The 24450-nt window shown below is 43.7% G+C and overlaps 2 protein-coding genes across 5 annotated transcripts; one reads left to right on the top strand and one right to left on the bottom strand.

The window, feature by feature from the left end:
• Nucleotides 1-349: 349 nt before the first annotated feature.
• Nucleotides 350-7979, bottom strand: LOC127605005 (lysine-specific histone demethylase 2). The gene is made up of 21 exons (XM_052072543.1): nt 7806-7979; nt 7396-7538; nt 6777-6898; nt 6456-6545; nt 6276-6387; nt 6081-6194; nt 5962-6000; nt 5606-5798; nt 5343-5527; nt 4268-4438; nt 4114-4188; nt 3826-3960; nt 3377-3548; nt 3179-3306; nt 2716-2847; nt 2532-2606; nt 2349-2465; nt 2147-2272; nt 1935-2057; nt 1641-1793; nt 350-1402 (listed from the first exon to the last, which is right to left on the bottom strand). The coding sequence occupies exons 1-21, from the start codon at nt 7819-7821 to the stop codon at nt 1319-1321; spliced, it is 2505 nt and encodes an 834-aa protein (XP_051928503.1). The 5' UTR covers nt 7822-7979; the 3' UTR covers nt 350-1318.
• Nucleotides 7536-21156, top strand: LOC127605001 (cilia- and flagella-associated protein 69-like). 4 transcript variants are annotated; one of them, XM_052072539.1, is made up of 26 exons: nt 7536-7679; nt 8728-8782; nt 8930-8989; nt 9762-9827; nt 9975-10084; nt 10158-10234; nt 10604-10768; nt 11119-11271; nt 12225-12402; nt 12851-12974; nt 13214-13262; nt 13342-13463; nt 13536-13767; nt 13847-14011; nt 14150-14265; nt 14333-14451; nt 14666-14747; nt 14879-15071; nt 15141-15278; nt 15436-15512; nt 16353-16550; nt 17761-17847; nt 17929-18012; nt 18096-20045; nt 20236-20306; nt 20654-21156. In XM_052072539.1, the coding sequence occupies exons 4-24, from the start codon at nt 9768-9770 to the stop codon at nt 18252-18254; spliced, it is 2688 nt and encodes an 895-aa protein (XP_051928499.1). In that variant the 5' UTR covers nt 7536-7679; nt 8728-8782; nt 8930-8989; nt 9762-9767; the 3' UTR covers nt 18255-20045; nt 20236-20306; nt 20654-21156. The 4 variants fall into 4 exon arrangements, with proteins under 4 accessions (XP_051928499.1, XP_051928497.1, XP_051928496.1 ...); XM_052072537.1 differs by having other exon boundaries at nt 8718-8782; XM_052072538.1 differs by lacking the exon at nt 7536-7679 and adding an exon at nt 8290-8479.
• The last annotated feature ends 3294 nt before the right edge of the window (nt 21157-24450 follow it).

Raw genomic sequence — 24450 nt, 5'->3', positions numbered from 1 at the left:
AGATTCAATAACACACCTTGTGTAAGCCACTGTAACATTGTGCAGTTTAAACAATACCACTGCACCAAATATAGGGAAAAAAGCGAATTTGTAAAGATATTGTATTACACATATGGTAAACGACTTCTACTTAAAATTGTTTTTAAAAAATGTATAAATGATCAAATGCAAATTGTTTGTACTGTACGTTAACTGTAAGTTAAATACAACTGATCTGTGCTTAAAAACAAAACACCTGGCTGCAAGTTTCATTTTGTTTGACTGCATTGTACGTTTCAAATGTTTTATTTATTCCACATTAATATGAATAAAGTCATGACCAAGTATATTTTGTAAGAAGATAGCCACGGCAGTTTGCAGCACAGTTTATTACACAGACAGTATAGCAGATAAATAATAAGCGCCGAAATGCCTGACAAACAGAATCGTCTTGAAACGTCGCATATTTGGAAACCAACAAGGAGAACACCGGCCAAACATCAGAAACAGTGAGATGCTCTTGTGCTGCTGACCATTTTTAGATCAGCACAAAGGGACAAACACATAACGGATAACGTTAAGTGAAACTTCATTTGTTCGTTTTTAATCAGGTGAATTATTGTACTGCCTGTCCTGATGTCATCCCTGAGAAAGTAAATAGTTTGTTGCATTACTCACACAAAAAAAGAAAAGCATATTTGGCTTTTTGGGGGGAAATTTCAGGAAGTACCTAAAATGACAGTAACCTCTATGCCTTTCTGTCACTCTTCCACTCTCTCTGTATCTTTGTAACCTGCTGTAGAGACTCAGGTCAAGTTTGACTTGCAAAGTTTAAAGTGCATTTTAGTTTCCTCCTGAAATGTGACCCCAAAGCTTCATATCACAAAGTTTATGTGAATGGTTTCCAAACATATCAACTAATACTACTAACCCTGCTTTGGCTCAAACGAGCATCCCAAATCCCAAAAGTGCTACAACAGACGTACTCTTGACTTCTACACATGCAAGCTTTTGCATGCACGATCACAACACATCACTTGCTTCATAAAACAGTGTGGGAAAAAATTGTTAGTTTTTAAAGAACTACTCAGGTCAGCCTTGCTGGTTAACAAAGTTTCACAATGTTTTATGCTTAGGGGGATCCATCCAAGCCAGGCAGGTCCCAGTTTTTTTTCTTTCACAGCATGTTGGGATTGAGCACCGGAGTTTGTCTGAAGCCCTTGGTGGTTCACGTGGCGTGTAAGTGTATGTGTGTGTGTGTGTGAGAGAGAGACACAGTTTGGTGGTGCGTTTCAACCCGTGTATCCATGCTGGTGAGTTTGAAGCGCTCAATGAACTCTCAGGGAGTGGCCATCTTGCTGGCCTCTCGGACCCCGCTCAGGTAGGCGCCAGTCACCGTTTGAGGGAAGTGCCGGTTGGTGGCCTGGAAACATAGCAAGGGAAAAAAATGTACATCTTCAGACTTTTTTTTCAAAGGTTGATAATGGGTCACATTTGATACCCAGCGGGGATTCACTTCGCTTTGTATATTCAAGAAAACTAAAATGAATTTTAAAAAATGAAACTAAAATGAAGTCTCATCAAAATAATGAAAAAGGCACAGACTTGCATGCATCTGCTAACCACCGCCTGAAAATTTTGATTTGGGCAGCTTCTGGTACCTCGCCAGCAAAGAACAATTTCCCTTGAACGTCCTCGGCGATAATGTCGTACGCCTCGCCACTGCCGCCCATCTTCACAAAGCTATAGGACATCTGCGACCATGCGTCTTTGCTCCAGTGTGTGACCAAGAAATTCAGGGGCTCTGGAATTTCCTGTTAAAGATGGTGAACAATTATTTGATCATGTTTTTGCGTCACAAGCTGGCTTTTCCCTGCAGTGGCTAATTCCGGTGTGCATAATGATTCAATTTCTGGTAAGAAACGTCCCATAGGTTTACAGGACCACATCATTACCTGCTCCTTGAAGAGTTCACGCAGCACCTTCATGCATTCGCCCGCTATGTCCGTGTCCTGCATGTCCCGCACGGCAGCGACGGCATCCCCGGCGATGACGGACATAAGAACGGCCTGCTTCCCCTGCACAAAATGCAGATACGGATGCATTTGTAACCGGTAAAGGGTGGGCTTTAATGAGGGAAGGACAAATAAATAAATAAATACAAAACCTGCGGGTCCATGTCGTAGAAGACAGTGAACATGCCTCGCTTGTCGAGAGTCGGCGGGATGTGACCGAAGTAGTCGGCCCCTTGGATCTTGTTGTCCCAGAATCTGTACGGGAACTTCAGCGCGATCTGTTGTCCAGTTTGACAGGTTAAATTCATCATATTAATTCAAAAAGTAGTCAACAAAAAGGATAAAACTGTGTACCTTCTCGATTATGCCTGCTCCCAAACTGTGGATGGCTTTCACTTTCCTCTCAGGAAGCGGCGGGACGAACTGGATAAAATTCTTTTGCAGCAACGTCAGCGGCACTGTGACCAGAACCTAAAGGAAGGGAAAGCATTTAAAAGCCCCGACTCAAAACAAAAGATTTTTCTAATTTGGGTTTACCTTCTTTGCTGTCCACTGGGAGCCATTTGAGCACGTAACTCTGACAACATCACCTGAGTAATCAATGGTCTTCACCTGAAATAGATTGGGGGTGGGGGGGGGGGGGTTGAATCACTTTTTCCAACATGGTTGTGATTGTCCTATGCGGAATAGAGGACAAAAATATGGATTAACATTTTCCCACCGGGCACTTTTTGCGGATGTCCAGGCCCTCGGCTAGTTTGTGGAGCAGAGTGCCGTAGCCTTGGGTGAGCAATGTGTGGTCTCCTGAGAACTGTGCAAAGAATTCGTTGTGGTCCCAGGATCTTGCAGAAACCTATACTCACAAATAAGACTCAACTCAATCTTATAGAGTAATTTTTAAAAATAAAAACATCCGCTGCACACGACAGTGGAAACCAGGGAAGCAAATACAATGAAAACAGCAGTGGCCTTAAAATTGAACCCTGCGCAACACCATGCGGCAGTGAACAGAGCTGGACTTGGAGCAATTAAAGCGAACACAAAAAAGCTCTGTCTCCTGAGTAGTTTCTAAACCAGTCCAGACACTAAAAACTATTCATTCATCAACCATTGATCTTGTTTACCGCAAAGCGGGTGCCTGGATAAGAATCTGATACGCGTCTGTGAATTCGGAGGAGTCTGACCTGGTTTAAAGAGCTGCCACAGGCGTACTCCAGGTTGCTGAAATGAAACTGAAGCACTTTTTCCTCCATCTCACTGAACTGGATGCCGGACTCCTGAAGAAAGTTCTTTTTAAGCTCCTGCACCTTTTCTGTCCAACAAAACCAAGAATTTCAGTTTCTCTCCATACGTTTTCTGGTATCTTGTAAGAGATAAAGAACCTCCAAGCGGCATGTCCTGGCTCTGCGACTTGTCCTTCCTCCACTCAGACACCACGTCCAGAATGGCGTTAAAGTGGAATTCCATGCGCTTGTCGATGGCGGGGTCAGTGGCCTGCCCGCCCTCCTGAAACAGTTCACAGCGCTCCCCCAGTTTGTGCATGCGAATGCCCATCTGTGAACGTACAGCGTGAGGTCAGCTTCGATCAGGGATGGGCAAACGTTAGAGCTCAAGTGCCACATTTAATTTTTTAAAGAGACATTTTTAAGTAAAATGAGAACAAATGAATTTCAAAACTTTTTCCAACATTAATATCACCCCTAAAACACTATTCAACTTTTCTTTTTAGCTTTTGGAGAGGGAAATGAAAAGAAATAACTGCAATAATGTGGTGATACAAGTGTGCACATGTGGACATAACAAATTTCCCCACATGTTTGGGAAAGTTCACCTGCTCACACATCAGGGCGACCGGGTTGTTCACGCAGCCGTTGACAATCTGAGCGCCCCGACCCATGATGACGCCCAACGCCGTGTCGTCCCACACGCGACCGCCGATTCTCTCACGGGCCTCCAACACCAGCACCTGGAGCAAGTCCAGTGGAACATTTAAGGTGCGACATCATCCGTCTAAAAATCTCACGACTTTTCCTCCATAAGAAATAATAATCTTTCGCTTCAACCAGACATACAAAGTCACCATAAGTACATATTACAGCTCAATCCTGACATTGCAAACCTGAGTGCCAAAGTTCTGCAGCTGGCGTGCAGCGGCGAGCCCCGAGGCCCCCGCGCCGATCACGATGACGTTCTTCTGCAAGAATCACATCACGAAAAGAATACAGTCACGTCTTATTGTTGCGGTAATTTTCTTTCACAGGGCCGACACTTACCGCACGATGCTTTTCAGGCAGCAGGGGCCGCTGGACCGCCAGCACCCCCGTGTTGATGAGGCCCTTCCTAGTCATGAAATGGAGCACTCGCTCCATTTCCTGCACGCATCGCACGCGCACCAGCCCGCGCACCACCACGTGCATGATGCACTTCTGGACAGTCAGAACCTCCTTGGGTCAGGGTGAACAAACAATAGAGTTGTTGTTTTGCTCATTATTGGTTTTGTCCTTACAATTCATTGCGACATGACAGACACACAAACATATTTAAGGTAAAGATTCGAAAGTGTTCAAAACAAACACGGTGAAGCGGCATTTAGCGGTTATGCTGGAAACAAATGAAATAAACTGCCAAGAGAAAATAAGTCAGGTCCCAAGTTGAATTGGTTTTCAATCTATGAAAAAAAAAATCCCATACCTATGATTAACGTCTTTTCAAATATTTTTTAAAAAACAATTCTTCCCCAAATCTTGTTCGTGCACTGCACATTACTGTTTTGGCCCGAATATAAGACAGTGTTTTTTGCATTGAACTAAGACTGAAAACGTGGGGGTCGTCTTTCTTCGGGGTCTAGACATTATACCCATTCACGACTTGCACTTGACTCCCCAGGCCAAAGTGAACCCCTGCCACGAAGAATAAAATTAAAAATAGCGGTAGCACGAAGAAGATAAATAAAAAATAGTGGTAAGAAGGAAAAGAAAATAATAGGAGAGATAACAGAAAATGGAGAAAGAGTAGCGACAATCTGGAGAAAAGTGGGTCGAAGATCGGCCAGGTTAACCGGCAGCTGAGGAGAAGTTAGGATGTAATTTACATTTCAAAAACCAGAATCCATTCATTTACGAATGTGATTGCACTTTAGATTTGAATGAGGCAAAATAACGTGCTTTTTCTCTCAAATATATTGTTTGTTTCAGATGTACTGTAACTATTTCCTGTATAAAAATGAATTTGGTGTTCAAAAAGTCTTTTTTCAAACTTGAGTCTTGAAAAAGATCGGGTCGTCTTATAATCAGGGCCGTCTTATATTCGGGCCAATACGGTATTTTGTGTCAGCAAACGTGTTGATACCTTGCAGTTTTTGTGCCAGGAGGCTAGAATGAGATTGCGCAGCGCCAAATACATGGTGGGGTCGCGGGAGAATTCCGGGAATTCATAAAGTTCGTCCAGTTCCATCATGTCGGGCCTGACGCACAGAGCCTTGCCGCACTCGTTGGGCTGGTAGAAGGGCTGGAAGTACGGACACAAGCCTGCGACTGAGCAGAGTCGCAATGTCAATGATGAGGACTTCCAGGAAGCTGATGATGACGACGACGAAGTTCACACTCCAGTACTTTGAGGCTGGACGGCTCTGCAATGATCAGCTCTCAGCTCGCTCAGCGACGCCCCACCGGGAGAGGAGGACGGACTCATGCCCACGCAGTCGGGATAGTAAGCGGCCAGGAAAGGCGTGGCCGGGCTGTCTTTGAACAACGGCGGCAAAATGAGCATCGAGTGCCACCAGCTGTCCGTCACCTCCGCCACTCTCTGGCACAAATGGAATCCAACACCGGCGTTATTTGTTGAAATGTGAACCGCGGGGATGGACCCTTGTCATCATGGGTGTCGTGATGTGATACTAACCACATGACCACATGAAAAGGCAACATGGCTAAAAATGAACGATGACAGCCGTGTATTGTTAATTTACCAGGTCTTCTGGCAGGGAGCACTGGTCCGGCCCTTCATTCTGTTCACAAACAAGACGCATGTCACAACACATTTATGATTAGTTCTCCATTCCATATGACTTCTAGCTTCCGGTTTTACCTTGACATTGTTGAACTTCATCCCACAACGATATGTGGCTGCCAACGAGGGGGTCAGCTGGATCTCCTTGGTGAGCTGACGCCATTTCCGACAGTCGGGTTTGGTGCACTGCACCTAAACGACACACATGAAAGAACATTCCGGCATCGGTGATAGGAGCGGCGATGACGTAGTTGTTCGCGACAAGTTGTTCACCCAGTAGGGAAGCTGCTGATCTGCCATGAAGGCTTTGAGACTGGGCTCGCTTTTGCCGTTACTTGTCCATGCTTTTTTCCATGCGGAAAATATCTCATAGCCGTCTTTATGACTGCAAAAAAAAGACATAATTATCAACGATGACAGGCACAAATTTAATAATGTAGAATGCAGTTTTACCTTCTGTAATAGTGATCGAAGCACTCATTGCAAAAGTGCTCACCGCACGACAGATGGTACCAGCGGGACGTGTATCCATTTTTAGCACATCTGAGTAAAGAGGGAAAAAAAACTATAATTGAAAATTGACTGAGCGGAAGTGGGTAAACAAATACAGTTGTAGCTTGAGATAAGAGTATAATTCATTTTGCATAAAACTACTCTGAACTGTACAGTATTTTTTTATTTTTGAATGTTAAGGGTACTCTAATTATTTTTGGTGTGTTTTGATGAAACAATGCTTAAATTGTGGGGAATAAAATGCACCATATTGGTCCCCACCTTTCAGAAGCGCTTGCAAAACACACGGGATACGTGGCCGAACAACCCGCCTTCTCACACTTCCTGAATTTCTTCTCTGACTGGTCATCTTCCTCTTCCGTGTCCGTAGCTTTCCTTTTGCTCTGAAAAGACACAAAGCCATCTTTTTTGTTAGTTCAAGGAAACACGCGTCCGCACGATCCAATGAGGGAGATGCATCAAAGATGTATAACATAAGTGAGGCGGCGATGATCGAAGAGATGCCGCTGCTGTAACGCTTCTTCGCCAGCTGACCACTTCGTCACCGTGCTGCCTGCAACTAGTCTCTTGCTCTCCCTCACACCCATGACATCTGGACTGTTTTACTGCCACTTTTCACCTCCAATCCACTCTCCTCTCGGTGGCAATGATTTGATGTCAGGCTGTTGCTGTAAGGATTTTGCATCGACGCACTGGGACAAGATCTGAGTAGAACCACTTCTCCTGAAGCGTCTCCCTGTGCCGCTTCATTTGATCAAATTGAATGACATTATCTTTTACTAGACAATACTTTTCAATAGAACTTGACCTAGAGCAATCAGAGGTCTGGGCTTATGAAGGAGGTCGGGGGGGGGGGGGGGGGGGTTAAAAATGACAGTACCTGTCCAGGTGGGGGGTTGTTGGCACGCTTTACCCGGACGTTGGACTGCCTCCCAGAGGTTCGTAAGGCCTGGCCCTCACCCGGAGATTCCCCGGAGCTCCTCCTCTTGGCTCGCCGGGCGCAGGAGCCGTTCCCGGGGTAGTCTGATGAACAACAAGCCCCACCACCGGTGATGTGTGACATGACATATTGGGACAAAGCAGTGGTCCACCCCGGCTTTTGGTCGGGGTGCTAACAGACAACGCAGTGTTGAACACAAATACTGGCGAGTGAACAACACAAAGGTGAGTTTAGAGTCTTAAACGTGACAAAAACACACAACAAGGAGCTCTTTAAATCGGCCATGTTGGGTTAGCGTGCCACGTTTAGCACGTGGCTAACAGCACTGGCTATTGGCATGCTTCACTGACCTGCGTCCGACAGCATGTTCTTGGATTCGTAGTCCAGGTTTGGATTTAGTTTATGTTAATTATTTTGCAATCATTGGAAAATCTTCACTCGTCGCCGCTTATTGTTGTGGTGGGGAATAAACAGGTCGTTGGTTGTTGCGGCATTACCACTACCGGTTTAGGGAGGAAATGGGCGTTTTCCTTCCACGACACTTTTAGTTCCACTCTCTCGCCGTAGCGGCTGTCTGTCACTATGGCAACTGCAAATCAAACCTCTTACAGCGTGCTCTTTAATGTCCTTGGAAATCTGAAAACTTAAGCGGCTAAGACGTCAGTTTCACGTCTGTCGAAAGAACAAAACGCGTTTTGCGTCACAAAAATATTAGAGTGCCTTAGCCTGGAGTTTTTTTCCACACAAAATAACGGTAGTATCATGTTAATTCGCTTGAAACACCCTACAGTTATTAAAATAAATCTTGTGCTATAAATAAAGCCAATAGACAACACAATTGACGTACAGGCTGTAATTAGTTAGAGATGTACTTTAAAATAAAATATTTTCCGTGTTGATTTCAATGCCCAGTTGCATTTTTTTTTGATCATGTATACCGAGTTTCCGATTTCCTCGGGAACCAGAACACACCATTATCATTTGGCAGCGTTGTGACAGCGACGTGATGTTTACGTGATCATAAGTGATATTAAAATTCGTCATTGCGGTTGTTGTTGTTTTTTATATATGTAAAATTTCCAATTAGATGAATAATTACATCGATTTGTGGCTGTGAATTTTCGCTGTGTTTTGACACATTTTTGGCGTCGTTTTGAGTGAATCGTTGACTCGTGTAAACAAGTCAGTCTGTTTACACGAGTCCAAATCTGCCAATGCTTCAAGTTTTGTTTTGTTATGAATCAAAATGGATTCATGTAAAGTTGTCCACAGAAGGAAAGCCGATCTAGCTGTTGTCCGGCCGAGAACACCAGACCATGTCGAGCAGGTGACTCAGGTTTTGTGTTTATAGTCTGCAATAGTACAACTGCACTACATATGACCTCTGTCATAACAGTGTGATGTCATATATTTCTATACCAATGCAAGTAATGGTAATATTTTCTCGAATATCCTGTTCTTATGTTTTTGTCAGGTCTGTCCGAGAAGTCTCAACCTTGCCAAAGTGATTAGTTTGCTTGAAGATCCCCTGACGGTAAGTCAAGTCAAGTCAAGTCAAGTCAACAGTATTTATAGAGCACTTTCAAACAGCCATCGCTGCATACAAAGCGCTGTACATGGAGCGATATAACATATACAATAAACAGTAAGACGAATCAGTAATAAGTAATAAGGCGGTAGAAAGCACCAAGCAGTAAAACCAATAGCAAATCTAAGTCATGCTGAGTCAAACGCCAAAGAATACAAGTGAGTTTTGAGGAGGGCTTTAAAGATGGGCAGCGAGGAGGCTTGCCGAATGTTCAGTGGGAGGTCATTCCAGAGAGATGGACCAGCAACAGAAAAGGCTCGATCCCCTCTGAGCCTCAGTTTAGTTCTTGGTACGTCTAGCAAAGACTGGTCCACAGACCTGAGGCGCCGGGCAGGGGTGTAGGGGCGTATGAGCTCAGAGAGGTAAGGTGGCGCGAGATTATTCAGAGATTTGAAAACAAAGAGGAGGATCTTAAAAATAATTCTAAAATGAATGGGGAGCCAGTGAAGGGATGCCAAAGTAGGAGTTATATGCTCCCTCTTACGAGTACCAGTAAAGAGGCGAGCAGCGGCATCCGCGCATTCATTTGTAGTGGCGTGCAAAGTGGTGGGAAGTGGGGGGGGGGGCATCCCGCCGATAACAGAATTAGATCAATAGACAGGTCTTTTGATGGACAGTACACCAGACTCATGTCAAACTGAAAAACATTCCGATCAAGCATTTGCCAACTTTTTTTTCACATAATTACACTCTTTTTTTTCTTTTTCTTTTTTTTTAGACTCATATGCAGGAGCGGCACATTTTTGTGCTGAAGAAGCTGCTCAAGAGGAAACAACAGGGCTTTGTATCCTTTCTCGTGTCAACCTTTCCTCCTGACTGCTCCCCAGGTGTATGCAGAGATGGAAATAGATTTACAGAAAAAGGTGCTCACTTATCGCCACACACTTATTTTGCCCCACAACAGAAACGTCTTTTCCTTGACATTATCAAGCTGCTGAGAGAGGTGGCGAGCATCTCGAGGATCCTCAAAGTCTGCGGCGAAAAGGCTGACAAGCAACCGGAATATTGCGGCATTTTGTGTGAAGCTCTGAACATTTGCAGGTAGTTCGCATTCCTGCTGTTTTGAGATGAAATGTTCTTTCTTGAACATGAACAAAATGTTCGTCCTTGTAAGGCTTCCTTTCCTGAAGGAAAAAGTTTCGGATGAGCTCAACTACGCTGAAGATGTCAAGCAGTTTCTCTCTCGCATAGGTATAGAGTACAAACATCATCATGTACTCACATGACACTTTGTTCGGTAAACCGTCAAAAAAGATCCAATGAAAGAGCACATTATTCAGATGATATAATAATACAACAATTTTACATACAGTATTTAATATGCAGTAATAATTGCAAGTTTCTGCAGAGTGGGATAATTTCAGGACAAATGTTGACCTTTTTTCCTAAAAAAATAAATAATGCATATCTTATTTTCTTTTGGAATTATCATTGCTACAAAATATAACTTGATAACGTGAAACCTCACATGGGGGCCGTTGGCCATACTTTGACCACATTTGCATTCAATTCCATGGTGTGCCAAATTAATTTAACTGTAGTGTGTGTGCGTGAGTGTAGGCTACCTGATGAGGGTGTCAGACGGTGAGGTGCGGCGTCAGGTAGTGGAGACGGTCAAGTCTTACTACAGCTGTTCGGCTCCCAGCAAACCACCGCTCGACGGTACGATCCGGCTCGCTAAGCCATCGTGTCAAAGTCTCCGCTACCTACACCAGCTTCTGCTAAGTCAGCTTCTCTTCTTCCCTTTTTCTTCCGCTTGTCATCTTGCCCCTCATCTTCATTTTTTTCTTTTCCCATCTACATATGATATCAAGTATTTGCAATTTGGAAGTTGAGTATTGTTTTGTTAATATGTAAAGTGGGACGGACACAACATTGGGAACACTTAAACAAATTAGTACAGTATACTAATTGGTATTCCAATTAGTATATTAAACACTATTAAAACACTGAATTTGTGTACTGGTTAGTATTGGATGCTGTACCTAATTTTGTGTCCTAGTTATTTCACGGTGTGTTTTGGCCTTATTCGGAACATCGTTGGGATCTGCATTCACGAGTGTTGATGCTCACAGAGCCTCAACCGACGTCCCCCGGCTACAGACTTCAGCTTCTGGAGCGCAGCGATCTGGCCAAGACGCTGTTCCTGTCCTTAGCGGCGCTGGAGAAGCAGCCCGCCATCAAGCTGTTGCTCCTGCAAACACTTCAGATGCTCTCCAGCACATCTGGTCAGTTCCTGGGGATGGGGGGTGGGGGGGGATTACTGAAGATCCTTTGTTATTACTCGAGCGCCTTCATTATCAACACAAGAGTCCTTGTGGCAAAGTCAGCGGGTCGATATGCTGATTAGCATCAAATGGATATAAAAAAATCATACCCCTATTCAAATGCCAGGTGTTGTGATATGCAGAAACTCATCTCCAATGAAATCATCATTGCAGGAAGAATTTTTCACAACAGAAGACTTTTCACTGTAGCAAATTTAATCTCAGACGTAAACCCGAACACACACACAAAAAAACATATATTTGTACTTTTTATTTATTCCAGTAGTATATAAGTATGAGCATACACTTTGATACTTTATATAGCCAGCGTAGAAAGAAAGAAAGGGAAAGAAATTGCGAAATTTACGATCAGCATTCACTTTGACTTACATCAATTTCTTGCATAATTTCTTTTATTTTGCTTCCTCCAGCTTTTATTTTTCCTTTATCCTGTCTTCAAGCATTAAAGCTTTTGTTTTCTTAACTCCTTGGTATACAAAGGTCCGTTTTGTTGCCATTTTAGCAATGCAACGTTCGTGCTGCATCTGAAACAAATACTTCCTGTTCTACTGCGCATGTGTAAACCAGCGTGGCGGTTGTTGTTGCCATTTCTGAACAAAGCGGTAGAGGTTGCTGTGGCATGCTGAGGTTGGATGAGACCTTTGCGGAAGGCTCGTTTTCGTTGTAGTGAATCTCGTTGTGAGATAAGAGCAGAAAAAAGGCTTCGTATAACGGAACAGGGGGACTTTTCGTTGTAGAGGGAACAGAAAAGTGGGAATGGCTTTCATGCATTATTTTTTTTCACACTATGTTGTATTTTTGCCCATGTAGGTTTCATTGTAGAGGAGTTTCTCTGTATGTATATTTTTTCTACCTACTGTAGGTTACAAATATTATCCTTCATCCATCCCTAGATATGAACTGCACTTTAATGCTCAGTGTGCGAGGGGCCGAGAGCATCTGTCTCCGCATGAATGAGCCAGACCCATCCGGACTGATCCTGTTTCACTCTTCGGAAATTCTCTGGAACCTTCTGGAGAGTGGCAACAAGGCTACAGTGGCCGCCCAGCTCAGCAGCGTGGAATGTGCCATGTATGTCAGATCCACAAGTCCCAACTCCAAGAAGCCCACTAAAGCACTGAAATGGCTTACCTGACTCTCTAACCCAATCCCGAACCCCACAAACACCACCAATCTTGTTCATGAGACTGCTGTTGTTGTGCCCATTCTTCTCTCATCCCTCCCTCAATCGCTCAACCCCACTATCCTCTTTTCTCTACTCTAGTTTTTCTGGACACTCTCCATCCAAACCCAGCTAGCAGAGGCACAAAATTGACTGAAAGAGCCTGGGTTCTATTCAATGTTTCATCCTTATAGGGGTTTTTCCTTCGCCAAACGTGTCTCAATCCTTGATTTTCTTATTGTTTGGCGCCAAGCCCTTCTCAATGTGAATCGGCGCTCCAAAAATCTAATTGACTTAACTTGAATGAAAAAAAGCTGCATTTGAAAAACTCTGACTGTATCGCTTTCTGTCCTGTAGATCTTTAAAAGAAGCCTTTAACCACGCCCTGCTGAACACTTCCCGACACATTGACCTCCAAGTCCGCAACGATCTGCTGGTTCTCACCACCCTCTTTGCTGAGAACTCCTGCGCTCTGCTCATTGTGAGTGATGTCTTCCAGGCCAGTCGTTCTCTGAGTTAGGATGAGGGTTAGGCTTAGTGGAGTTAGGTTTGCTGAGGAAAAGGTTCAGTGTTTAGATGAGTTGAATTCGGGGTTTGGGAATGATGGCTAGGGTACGATTCATCAGACATCACCCAGAGGCATCGATGGGAAGTACACTTAGCTGTTCAAGCAATGGCATTATTGCTTTGGTTGAGACAAATAATTCTCTCATTTTTTAGGAGAGCTTATTCGCCAACCAGCTTGTTGCCCTCAGCACATTTCCCGAGCGTAAGGCAAAATTCCTCTCCGTCTCTGGTGTTTTGGTTTGGATTTGACGGCCACGTTTTCTCACGGGCTTCTATTTCAGTGAAGAGTCACCATAATTTGGTGGACAAGCTGAAGCTGACGTACAACATGGAAGACCTGCAAATGAAGAAGCTGCTCTTAAATCTGCTGGTTGTGATGTCAAGAGATCCTGCAACCATCCCGGTGGATGCTCCTGGTTCTGCACATCTAGGTAGATATTGACGTGACATTGATCTTGTCCTTTTTGTGGTGCAGATCTTCAAAGAGGAACAGGTAATACTGGCTCTGCTGACCCTGGCCAAGCCGCCCGCCATTCCCACCGAGGTGAAGCCGGGGTCTCGTGACTGGTCGCCCATCCAGCTGGAAGAGCTCCAGCTGCAGGCTCTAGCAGTCCTCGCTACCGTAGCCCCGCTGATACTGGACCACTACATGTCCTGCTATGGCAATGTGGCCCTGCTGCACCTGCTGGACTGGTGCGTCAGGCAAGGTGAGACACCATGGTCATGGTCAGAGTGAGTGAAGCAATGATGGGGGGCACTCCAGTCACGACGCTTGACTGATTCCAGACGGCTACTGTGGACAAGGTCACAGCTTCCACGCCACCGGCGGCCGAGGGAGCAAAAAGGCTCACATGCGTTACTGCATCAGACTGATGAGATCAGTCACCTCCCTGGATGACAAGACCCTCAACCAGGACCTGTGCGACCAGGGGACAATACACATGCTTCTAGGTCAGTTTAATAAAGTTGAGATAAGGGTTTGGAATTTGGGTTAGCTGGTGTTCGCGTCATTGGTTGTGACCAGTGCAGTTCAGTTCCATATAACCCCTCACCTCACAATGTTCTCCACCGCACGCATCAACTTCTCAGGGCTTCTAATGCAGATGGAGTCGACTGCCAGCGATGAGGATGCGGTTACTGTGGAGATGAAGTCAGACATGCAGGTCATCCTCTCAGCTCTGTGTGAGAGTGATATGCACAGAAAGGTAATTGGGACAAGTTGATTGATCATCCAGAAAAGATATTTCTGACACGCTTGCGGTCGCACGGCAGGAGCTATTTGGGACAGAGGGCGTGGAGATGACGGTCCACTACCTGAGGAGAGGCACCAGCATGTTCTACAGTGGCCTAGGACACAACAAGCTTCTCCTGTCAACCTTGGCGTGCGTGCGGTCAGTGCAGCTTAAGCTAACGGTTCTTACTCTGCTGCTGACTGTGACTAGCGCTCACTCTTGAGGAAATGTTTGTATCATTGGAATTAGGGTTCCTATGTCTTGAGTTGGGGCTTGTGGGGTAGGGTCTCGGGTTAGGTTTGGCTGAGGGAGTTAAGGGCGAAGACTGAAAATGACTTAAATGGAAATGGTTCGTTTGTGGTTCCATTGTTAGCACCTGCATTGTGGGCTGCTACACGACAGAGGATTGCTTCCTTACCCGAGATGGCGTGCTGGTTTTACTGGACCTACTCAGTGTAAGTACCTCAAACCCTTCCTGGGAGAGTCTTGGTGGGGGTCTTGACTGCAGGGATTCTTAAAACTTTTCGAGTCCAGAAATCCCTTCGTATGGGTACATTTTTAACTTCTGCTTTCATTTTTCTTTCAGTCGAGTCCCAAGTGCATTCACGGCGTGATCCTGGCCACTCTTTTGGAGCTGTGTGACAACCTGAGCACAATTCCTCACATCCTGAGCTGGAGCGACAGCGATGGCTGGACGGCTCCGAGTCTCCTGCTGCAAGTGTGGCGGCGGGAGGAAGAGGAGCTGGGAGTCAGCCGGAACCAACACGGCGGGATCGCAGGTTTGTTTGTGTCGGCGGTTCCAAATGGACAACCAAACCCGTGACAAATGTTCTCTTAACTACACACAGATCCAAAGGAGCCTGTCCTGGCACGTCGTAAGGTGGATGACGCAGCGCTGATGTCGACTCGGGACACGGCGAGCGCCGCCGTATTAGAGATGCAAGAGAACCTGATAGCCAAGATTTATTTGATCTTCTGCAGAATTGGTAAACAGAATGCAAATGCACTTAGAGTTGTTTAATGATCGGGACAGAGAATCAAACACTCAAATACAAAATGAGTCTGGCGACCAGTCAGATGTGATAGGCTCGAGCGCATCCGCAACCCTCATTGTCCACATAACTGATCCTTTATCTTGTGCAGGTTTCGAGGATCTTCCAGGATTGTCCGTAAAAGACAGAGTGACCTTGAGTATCGTCAAAAGGTACCTTGATTTCAAGGTAAGAACAAAATAGCAGGTGTTTTATCATCAATGTTACTTTGTATTTGTCACGTTTGCGTGGTGGTGGTGGTGGACCCCAGGCAGGAGGGAGGAGCAGGGTGTACTTGAAAGATTGTATTAAAACTCAGAAAACTTCATCTAAAACGAGCAAAGTCCAAAGTATCAAACAAAAACCATGACTGAAGCTGAAAGCTATCAATAACAGAAACATGACTAAAAACATGATCTAAACATGACAGACAAACAAACATGACAGCAGCAAAGAGCAACAATGACCCGGACCATAAGTGCTCGGGCTGGGAGTCCTTTTAGAGCACTAATTGCCTAACGACCAACAGGTGTGCAGCTGCAGGGAAAAAAACCCACAGTGCCACCTGTTGGTCACAAACCGAAACATGACAGTATTATTCCCTTTTGAAATCATTGAGTTATTCTTCTGACAAACGATTCAGCTTTTTGTGGGCCTCAACAAGCTAAAAAATGCATGATTTTTGGCAATACCGTGGAGCTGGTGAAATTTTTTGAATTGTGGTGGTTCCAAACAGGACACTCTAAAACTCACTTATAGGGCTTCCAGAAATAATCTGTACCAGTTTTTCTGATTCACAAAAAAAAAAAAAAATGAGTGGGCTATTGGAACAGGATACAAAAAAAAAATTCTTGAAGATGAACCGAAATCGGCCATCTTAGTTTTGTGTGAATTGCAGAACTTCTCCTCCGAACTGAAAATTTGTCATACAGAGACACAATTGGAATCAGATATTTTTAGACAGACGACTCTTTTGCCTGCACTATTTAATGTGCCTGAAGCATGATGACAAAGTGTGATGTCACGCAGGTGAGTGAGGTGTGGGACGAGATCAGCCATGAGCTGATCCGGGAGGGCATCCGCCCCGTCACACCGGACGAAGAGACCCTGCGTTCTGCCCAGCAGATGTCGCAGCGCATAGCCGAGGCAGTGGTGGCCGAGCAGGAGGAAGTCTTGCGGCAACATGTCGAGGAGGCCAACAGGGAAGAACAACTTATGTATGAAGAGGTGAGAACATTCAGCATCAAAGGCAATGAATGACAAAGATTACTCCAGCTTACTGAGTTGTAGCCACCGTTTCCCGTACATCGTCGTATGTACTATACTGCTCCCAGATGGCCAAGGCATGCGGGACAGAAGGAGCAACACAATGTTCATGGAATTGAAAATGTAATTTTTAAACAATCGTTAACATTCTATTTATTTTTATTTATCTTATGTGTTATGTGTTGTGTTGTATTATTTTGTCATTATGTTATTATGGCTTCAAGATAGCGCAGCGAGAGTGGCTGCCTATACAGCACCTCCTATACGTTTTGTTCTTTCTACAGTGAAATTCCTCTACAACGAAATCATGTTTGCAGCAAGAAATTTTTCACAACAGGGGGTTTTTCACTGTTGCAAATTTTATTTTATATAAAAAGATACACATACACACACACACACGCATGTGTACACGCACACACAAACGTATGTGTACTCTTTATTTTTATTCCAATAGTGCATAAGTATGAGCATCCAGTTATTTGACACTTCATATAGTCAGTGTAGAAAGAAAAATAGGGAAAGGAATTGCGAAATTTACAATCAGAATTCACTTTCACTTCCATCAATTTCTTGGATAACGTCTTTTATTTTGTTTCCTCCATCTTTCACTTTTACCCTCTCTTCCAGCGTCAGAGCTCTTCTCGTCTTAGCTGCTTGACGTCCAAAGGTCCGTTTCGGGGCAATTTTAGCAATGCAACGTTCTTGCTGCGTCTGAAACTAACAATAACAAATACTTCCTGGACTACTGCGCATGTGTAAACCAGTGTGGTGGTTGCTGTTGTTGTTCCCGAACGAAGAGGTAGAGGTCGATGTTGGATTAGACTTCGTTGTCGTGAATGTCGTTGCGAGGCAAAAGCAGAGAAAAAGATTTTGTATAATGCAACATGGTTTTCTTTTCGTTGTATGTGGAGCAGGAAAGTGGGAATGGTTTTAATGCATGAAGATTTTTTCACACTAGGGGGTATTTTCGCTCATGTAGGTTTCATTGTAGAGGAATTTCACATTACTTTCTTCCTTTCATTTTTGCTGCTGTAAATTGGGAATTTTCCCATTGTGCGATGAATAAAGGTTTTCTTATTCCTATTCTTATATTGGCTGTTAGAGAACAAGCGTTTTTTGCCTGATTTGGTTGACCTTGGTGACGTTTTACCTTTGATACATTTTATTGCAGATGAAGTCTCACTGGAGGCAACGTCAGCTCACAGCCAAGTCATGGTGCAATTATGTCTCTAAGACGTCCAACTATGACATCCTCAAGGTTTCTTTTTGTCCTTCACCATTTCTTTGTCCCACGAAGAAAGGCTTTTCCTCGACAAAGTTTTGTTTTTCTCTCTTGCAGGGAATCAAAGAAAAGAGGGAGAAGCACATTGAGTCCATAAGGACAGAAACAGCGCAAGAGGACGTGGGACAGCACCACGAAGAGGTCTGGCAGCATGCAAACAATGCTAAACGACGGTATTCCCCAGGACATTTTTTTCTCACGCTCTTTGTCGTTGTTTATTGCAGGTTTTTATCGGGAAGCTGATAGTGGACCCGGATAGCGACACCCGTGGCGGCGTGAACCTCAAGGTGGTCCAAACTCCCGTGATGGCGGCAGCACACGAGGAAGCCTTGCTCGCCTCACGGGAGCAGCAGTACTTCAAGACGGTCCATGGCAAAAATTGATCACGACCATGTTATTCACATGCAGTAGAGACTGAGCTCATTTTATCAATGTGCATCAATTTAAAATTGACCTCCTAATCAGCATTTATCTACCTATTCAAAACAATCTCACTGGTCAGCGTTGCAAAAATTCCTACTTTTTGAAGAATTACAAAAGAGTTTCCATGACAAAATTGCTAAATGAATAAAGAAATGCTGCAAAGTCGCCTGAAATTCAGCATCAGGATTCAAATGAAGGAAGTAGGACCTGTTGGGGGGGGGGAGTAGGCCTTTCTCTTCCTCCGCATATTCGTTAGTTTCGGATGATGAAGATGTTGGTTATCCAAATACAGGCTGGAGATGATGAACAGTACCTTCGAAGGCTTTATTTTTCTTTTCTGCAGTTTATCACAATACGAATCGATAAAGTTTCTGGGAGTTTCAGATTTCATCAGGGAGCCCAGGAAAAATACAGTCTCACGTTTATATGGGTATAATATGTTAATGAGAGGCGGGAAATTCTGCCCCTTATGTAAAAATCTGAAACAAAGAAAGGTTGATGCAATTCCATTTTGACGTGATGAGAAAACCCAAAGCTCTCCTGCGCTGCATAAATCTCGAGATAAGAGTTCCTGTTCAGGGCAACTTGACGGCCCTGAAGGACTCTCCCGAGGTGACGGACGTAAAAGAAGACACTTGGGGGCTGTTAATCATTCAAGGGGAAGAAGATATAAACTTAACACTATAAACTTAACACTACATCCTTTGTTTTAAGAGTTTAAACAGATGTTCAGGTGAGAGACTGGTACCAATAGTACTCATAGTAAGGCTAAATTCCTTAATACACCTACCATGGCCCTATCTATCGCATTAAAGCGGCTGTATGTCACAAAGTGTCATGATTCTGCTTGTGACCAACAGGCGGCACTGTAGGATTCTCCCTGCAGCTGCACACCTGTTGGTCATTATGTAATTTGTGCTTTAGAAGGACTCCCAGCCCGAGCACTCATTGTCGGGTCATTGTTGCTGTTGGCTACTGTCATGTTTGTTTATTGCTGCCATGTTGTCCACGTTTGTCATGTTTTTCGTCAGGTTTTCTGTTATTGATAGTGTTTTGCTTAAGTCATGGGTTTTGTTTCGTACTTTGGATTTGTTTCGTTATTAGGACTATGTTTTGGATTTAGTTTTCTGTGTTTTATTAATACACTTCTTCAAATACACCTTGCTCCTCCCGCTTACCTGGTTTTTGGGGTCCACCACCAACTTGCAACGTGACACAAAGTCAGACTAAAAAGATGAACAAACCAACTTTAGTTCTCCAATTGAGATACGAGTACAACTAATGGTATAGAAGCTCCCTCTAGATGTACACAACAAATCCCGACATTGAATGAAAATTTAATACAACTAAAACAATGAAGAAGGAACCTTGTCGCATTGTGATTATTAAACCCACAGGTCATATCCCAAAAGTCAGGCTCCATTTATTTGTTCCATCACACTCCAAGCTGCCCTCATTCTCAATAAAAATGTCCAAAAGCCTCCATAGTGCAGCATTGTCACCACTTTGATGCTCTCGGGGTGCCATTAGGACACTTGTTGTGGGGCTTTCAAGGGAAATGGGAATGGCGCCGGCTTACATAAGTCACCGCAGTGCATTAACACAAATGTTCCTTCAAGCATGCATCCATGCAAGACAAGACGGGTCGCAGTATAAAAGCCTCCTTCAGGCTGCAGCCACTTTTTGACGGTCCGGGGGCGAGCTCGCAGACTGTTTGGATCTACCGTGGAGGTTCTACAACTGGCTAGAAGGTACAATTTTGACTCTTTGGAACTGGCCTAAACTTTGTATCAAATAAAAAAAATTAAAGTGGCTTTTGTCAAAATGGAAGGAGTCAAAAAGTGCATGAATTTGTATGGATGTTGAAAAGTTGCCATGTATATTGTCATCACTCATGGCGGTTTCTGTTCATTTTAAATGGTTCATCGTCTTCTCCCGCAGGAAGGTGTGCAGCAGTGGGAATGATCATCAGACTGGGAAGACTGACCCCAGGTTACTTCCGCCTCCTACAGGTTGGTACATCCCTTCCTTTATTGCCTCTTTGCAACCATTAAACATTCTTTTGAAATGTTCTTTCGGCTTCTGTGAGGACGAGATTTACGTCCCGACTAAATATGTGCACATCTGGGGCAGTTTAGTTATGTAAGCCCCTCGGGGCAGCATTAAGTTAAGAATAGCTCTCAAAACAAATAAATAATTCAGAGAATGTTCAGCTTTTAAATATTTTTTAAGGCCAATGTATGAGGGCTCCCTCTTTGTTTGATCTTCACAGAGGATAAATAATGTATGCCTGTAAGTACTGTTATATCATTTGTGTGACGTTATGTGTTGCTGTTGTTCTATCCTGTCTTGTCTACAGCGGCAGGTGTCTGGCGAGGCTCGCATGCAGCCTCCAAGAAACCTGCTCAACCCCTTGGCTGCAACCATGGCGGCGACCGGCTCCTGCGTGAGTCTCTACAGCACCGTACAGATGGTGGCCAGGATGCAGGTGGACCGGCACGGCGTCATCTGAAGACCAGATTGGAAACATGGACGAGTGTGAGAGAAAGTCAAAAGTGTTTGCGAAGATGAAGGGTGTCGGAGGATCAGGGCAATGGCACCTGATTTAATTGGCACCGGTTTATTGCAGGGATACACTCCTTCTCGGCCATGGACTGATAAACCGGGACTGTCTTCCTGGACATCCTGGACTTAAATTAACCTCAGAAGAGGATAGTTCGAGCGTGGGTTTTTTTCCCTCTCCCTACCCAGCGTTTTCCTTTCTGAAGTCTGATTGTAATTTCCCCATTGCGGGACAAATAAAGGATATCTTAAAATAAATAAATACATAAATAAAGGGAGTTACCCCCTCCTAGTTCTGAATGGCTCACTTGTGATTCCATTTGTTCTTGATATGCATTTGTCCAAGGTCTGGGAAATGTCGCAATATGCGTGATAAATCTCTGTCATGACGATATTTAATCCTAGCGGCCTCGTTTATGTCTGTCTCTTTAATTTGTGCACGATTGCGCCCCTGAAACCTGAATTCCTCGCAGACATCATTTTCACCAAGCAGCAAAATCCTCACAGTGAGGAGGAGAATGAGGAGGGAGAAAAGGCTGATAGTCATCTCCCTGGAAACAGCCCAGCAACAGGCTGCATGCTGGCAGCCAATCAGAACCATCCAAGGCCCGCTCTCTTGTCCAATCGGTGGGAGCAGCAGTAGCGGGACTGGGGCCCGTCAAGGTGAATGTTGATTAAGGTGTGATCATTGTATACATATTTTTATTTTTCGGCCACAGTTTTTTTTTTGTCCAAATGATTCAATTGGGGGGAAAAAAATCTTATTTTTCACATTCTCTTGGACAGAATTGGACTCCAGAAAGGTGAACTCGGAAAGAATTGACCAAAAAGATTTATTCACAAAAATAGGTCGCAAGACTGATAAAGAACGCTTGTATGGCAGCAGGAAAATGAGACAACCAAAAACATTTGCAAAAAAAAAAAAAAAAAAAAAAAAACAAGGATTAAAAACCTAGTTGGAAATTACTTAATAAATAAACAAGAAGAAACCCATATAATACAAAAGCTGTGATTATAACAACAACGAAAAACTACTTACAAAGCTAGGTGCAGAAAACCTGGAGGGAACAAAAACAAAGGGCAAGAACATTGAATTTTTGGACGAATTCAACACTTGGTGACAATCATAAGCAAGGCGAATGCTCTGGCAGACATGACAACATAAGAGTCCTTACATAGTCGCCTGATTACATAGGCAGCAGGTGTGTAAACTGGAGGGACGGCCCTCCTCTGCCACCTACAGGAGAAACACGTGACACATTCCCCCAATTTCCACATTTTACATGACAATACCTGTATTTTCAAATGCAGACACGGTCCACTACAATTGCACATCGTCCTTCCACATTTCGTGACCGAGTCAAACGATTTCAACTTCAAATTTGGCATCTCAGGACAACCTGTAAACTATTTTACACATTCCAATCTGAAATTAAGATTTAGTTTACACATTGACATCCTCCTTATTCCCATTGCTCTCTTGCTGTACGTTAGCATAGCATAGCATGCAAATGATTTGCATTTGAATACAACTGAGAGAAACATATACAGACAGACAAAATATTAATACACTGCCATATATTCTTTATCCTCTGAGAAAAAAAACAAACTATGAATACTGCCGCTTAATTGCTTAATTCTGATGGTCTTCTTCAACGTTTCATCACCAAATCTCTGTGCAATATGTATTATGCTCTCCCTTGGTGGCCAAAGCACACACACCCATTGAATGCCCATTGAATTAATGCCTGAAATCATGCTGCTCATATCTATTTCTTTGCATTCTATTGAATTGTGTTTTTTTTAGACAGTCCTGAAGCGTGCTATTTTTTTCCAAAACCAAATGACAAAATTACAAAATCCACTCTGTTTGGGACTAATGAGGCGCACTACAATGCATGATGGGATAGGTGCTGACCCCTGCACCTCAGGTCGTCTCCTGCAGAATCCCCACTCATCAATCAATGCTATTTTTAGCTCATCCCAGTCAACAAAGGAACATCAAAAGCCCCCGTCTTATTTTTACGTAAGACTGCAGGGCATCCCGGCCCTTCACCACAATGCATTGTGGCTACATGCAACAACAGTCGATATTTCTTTGGCATCTCCTGTGTCTGTGTGTGTATGTGTGTCACATATTCTGCAAATGCCGGATACGGTTGCCAGGCAACAGCAGCCTCTTGCCCCTGTTCCCCTCCACTCACTCTTTCTATTAGAACATCAAACAGTAATTGCGTGTGTGTGTGTGAGTGTGTGTGTGGGTGTGCGCGCGTGTGCGCGCGTGTGCGCGCGTGTGCGCGTGTGCGCGTGTATGTGAAATAAATGGAGTTTATTTATAGAAGCAGTCTAAAATTAAACTCATCTCCCCTTTTCACCCGCCGATAATCCCTCACATAGCTGTCGCCAACCTCCCTGTCACATTCATTTACAGAAACGGCAATGGGATAGAGGTTTGTGTGCATGTGTGAGACTCTCATCATGCATCAGACTTAAACTTGTAGCTTGTCAGAAAAATAATTGCCTTTGCACAAATAAAGTGTACTTATGTGATTATAATATAATGCTAGACATTGGCGCCTCAACAGATAATATAACAATACTAACAGGCATATGTTCTTTATCCTCTGCATAGAACAGGTAATATTATAATATTATTGCTGTACTGAGAAGCCATGAGAGGAGCTGAGTCTTCATTACAGTATTTCTATAAGTCTTGAATATGAATATTTTATCAGAATTTTATTAATGGAATAACATGGTATGAGTTGCTCTGTTAATGCTGCAACCTTAAGTTAAAATGATTGAAATCAGATATAAATTCAGCCTTTGATTGTGTTGACGTCTATCGTGAGCTTCCATGCAAAGTGAGACTTAATTGTCTCCAGGCAAAATTGATGTAATTGTAGTGTAACTGCTGTTTAAAATCCATGAATGAGAACATCCACTGGTTGAATCTCGAGGTCCTTCTTTTCTCATTCTCCTCTTCCTCGCATCACTGGAGCTGACGAAGATGATGAATGGCCGATGATTTCCTCCACAAGGTCAACCTGACGCGTGTGCCTGTGTGTGTGTGTGTGTGTGTGTGTGTGTGTACGTGCGTGTGTGTGTGCGTGTTTATGTGTGTGTGTTCAGGAGAAAAGGAAGCTACATTACCAAGGAAACAGAGATGAATGTCTGAGCTGACTTCATTACTCAGGTGCGATGAGCATTCGAAATAATGTGGTCATCCACCAAATGGAAAAAGGATGACTTGCTATGTGCACGGGTTTTGTTCATGAAGTCAAAGAAAAACGAAAATGCTTTTGTGAAAAATGAAAATGAACTGGAACTACATCTTACGTTTATAAAATGAAATCATAATTATTGCAAAAATGTCCAAGGTTCATTTTAGAGCATTTATTAATATTTATTCTGGTATTGATTTACATATGTAGCTACAGAAGAAGGAATGTCAAACACCTGCAGAAATGAAAAGGGAAAAGCACAATTTTCAGCCGGTGTGTGTCAATATAATATCAATTTACCTTGATAAAATATTGATGGATATGACTGGTGTTTTGTTTTTGAAATATATATAAAGTCCCGATTTAATTG

The sequence above is a fragment of the Hippocampus zosterae genome, chromosome 7, assembly GCF_025434085.1.
Source record: "Hippocampus zosterae strain Florida chromosome 7, ASM2543408v3, whole genome shotgun sequence".
In the NCBI taxonomy this organism is placed as follows: Eukaryota; Metazoa; Chordata; class Actinopteri; order Syngnathiformes; family Syngnathidae; genus Hippocampus; species Hippocampus zosterae.
Note: the sequence above shows the minus strand (reverse complement) of the source record. Positions and strands in the feature narration are given on the sequence as shown.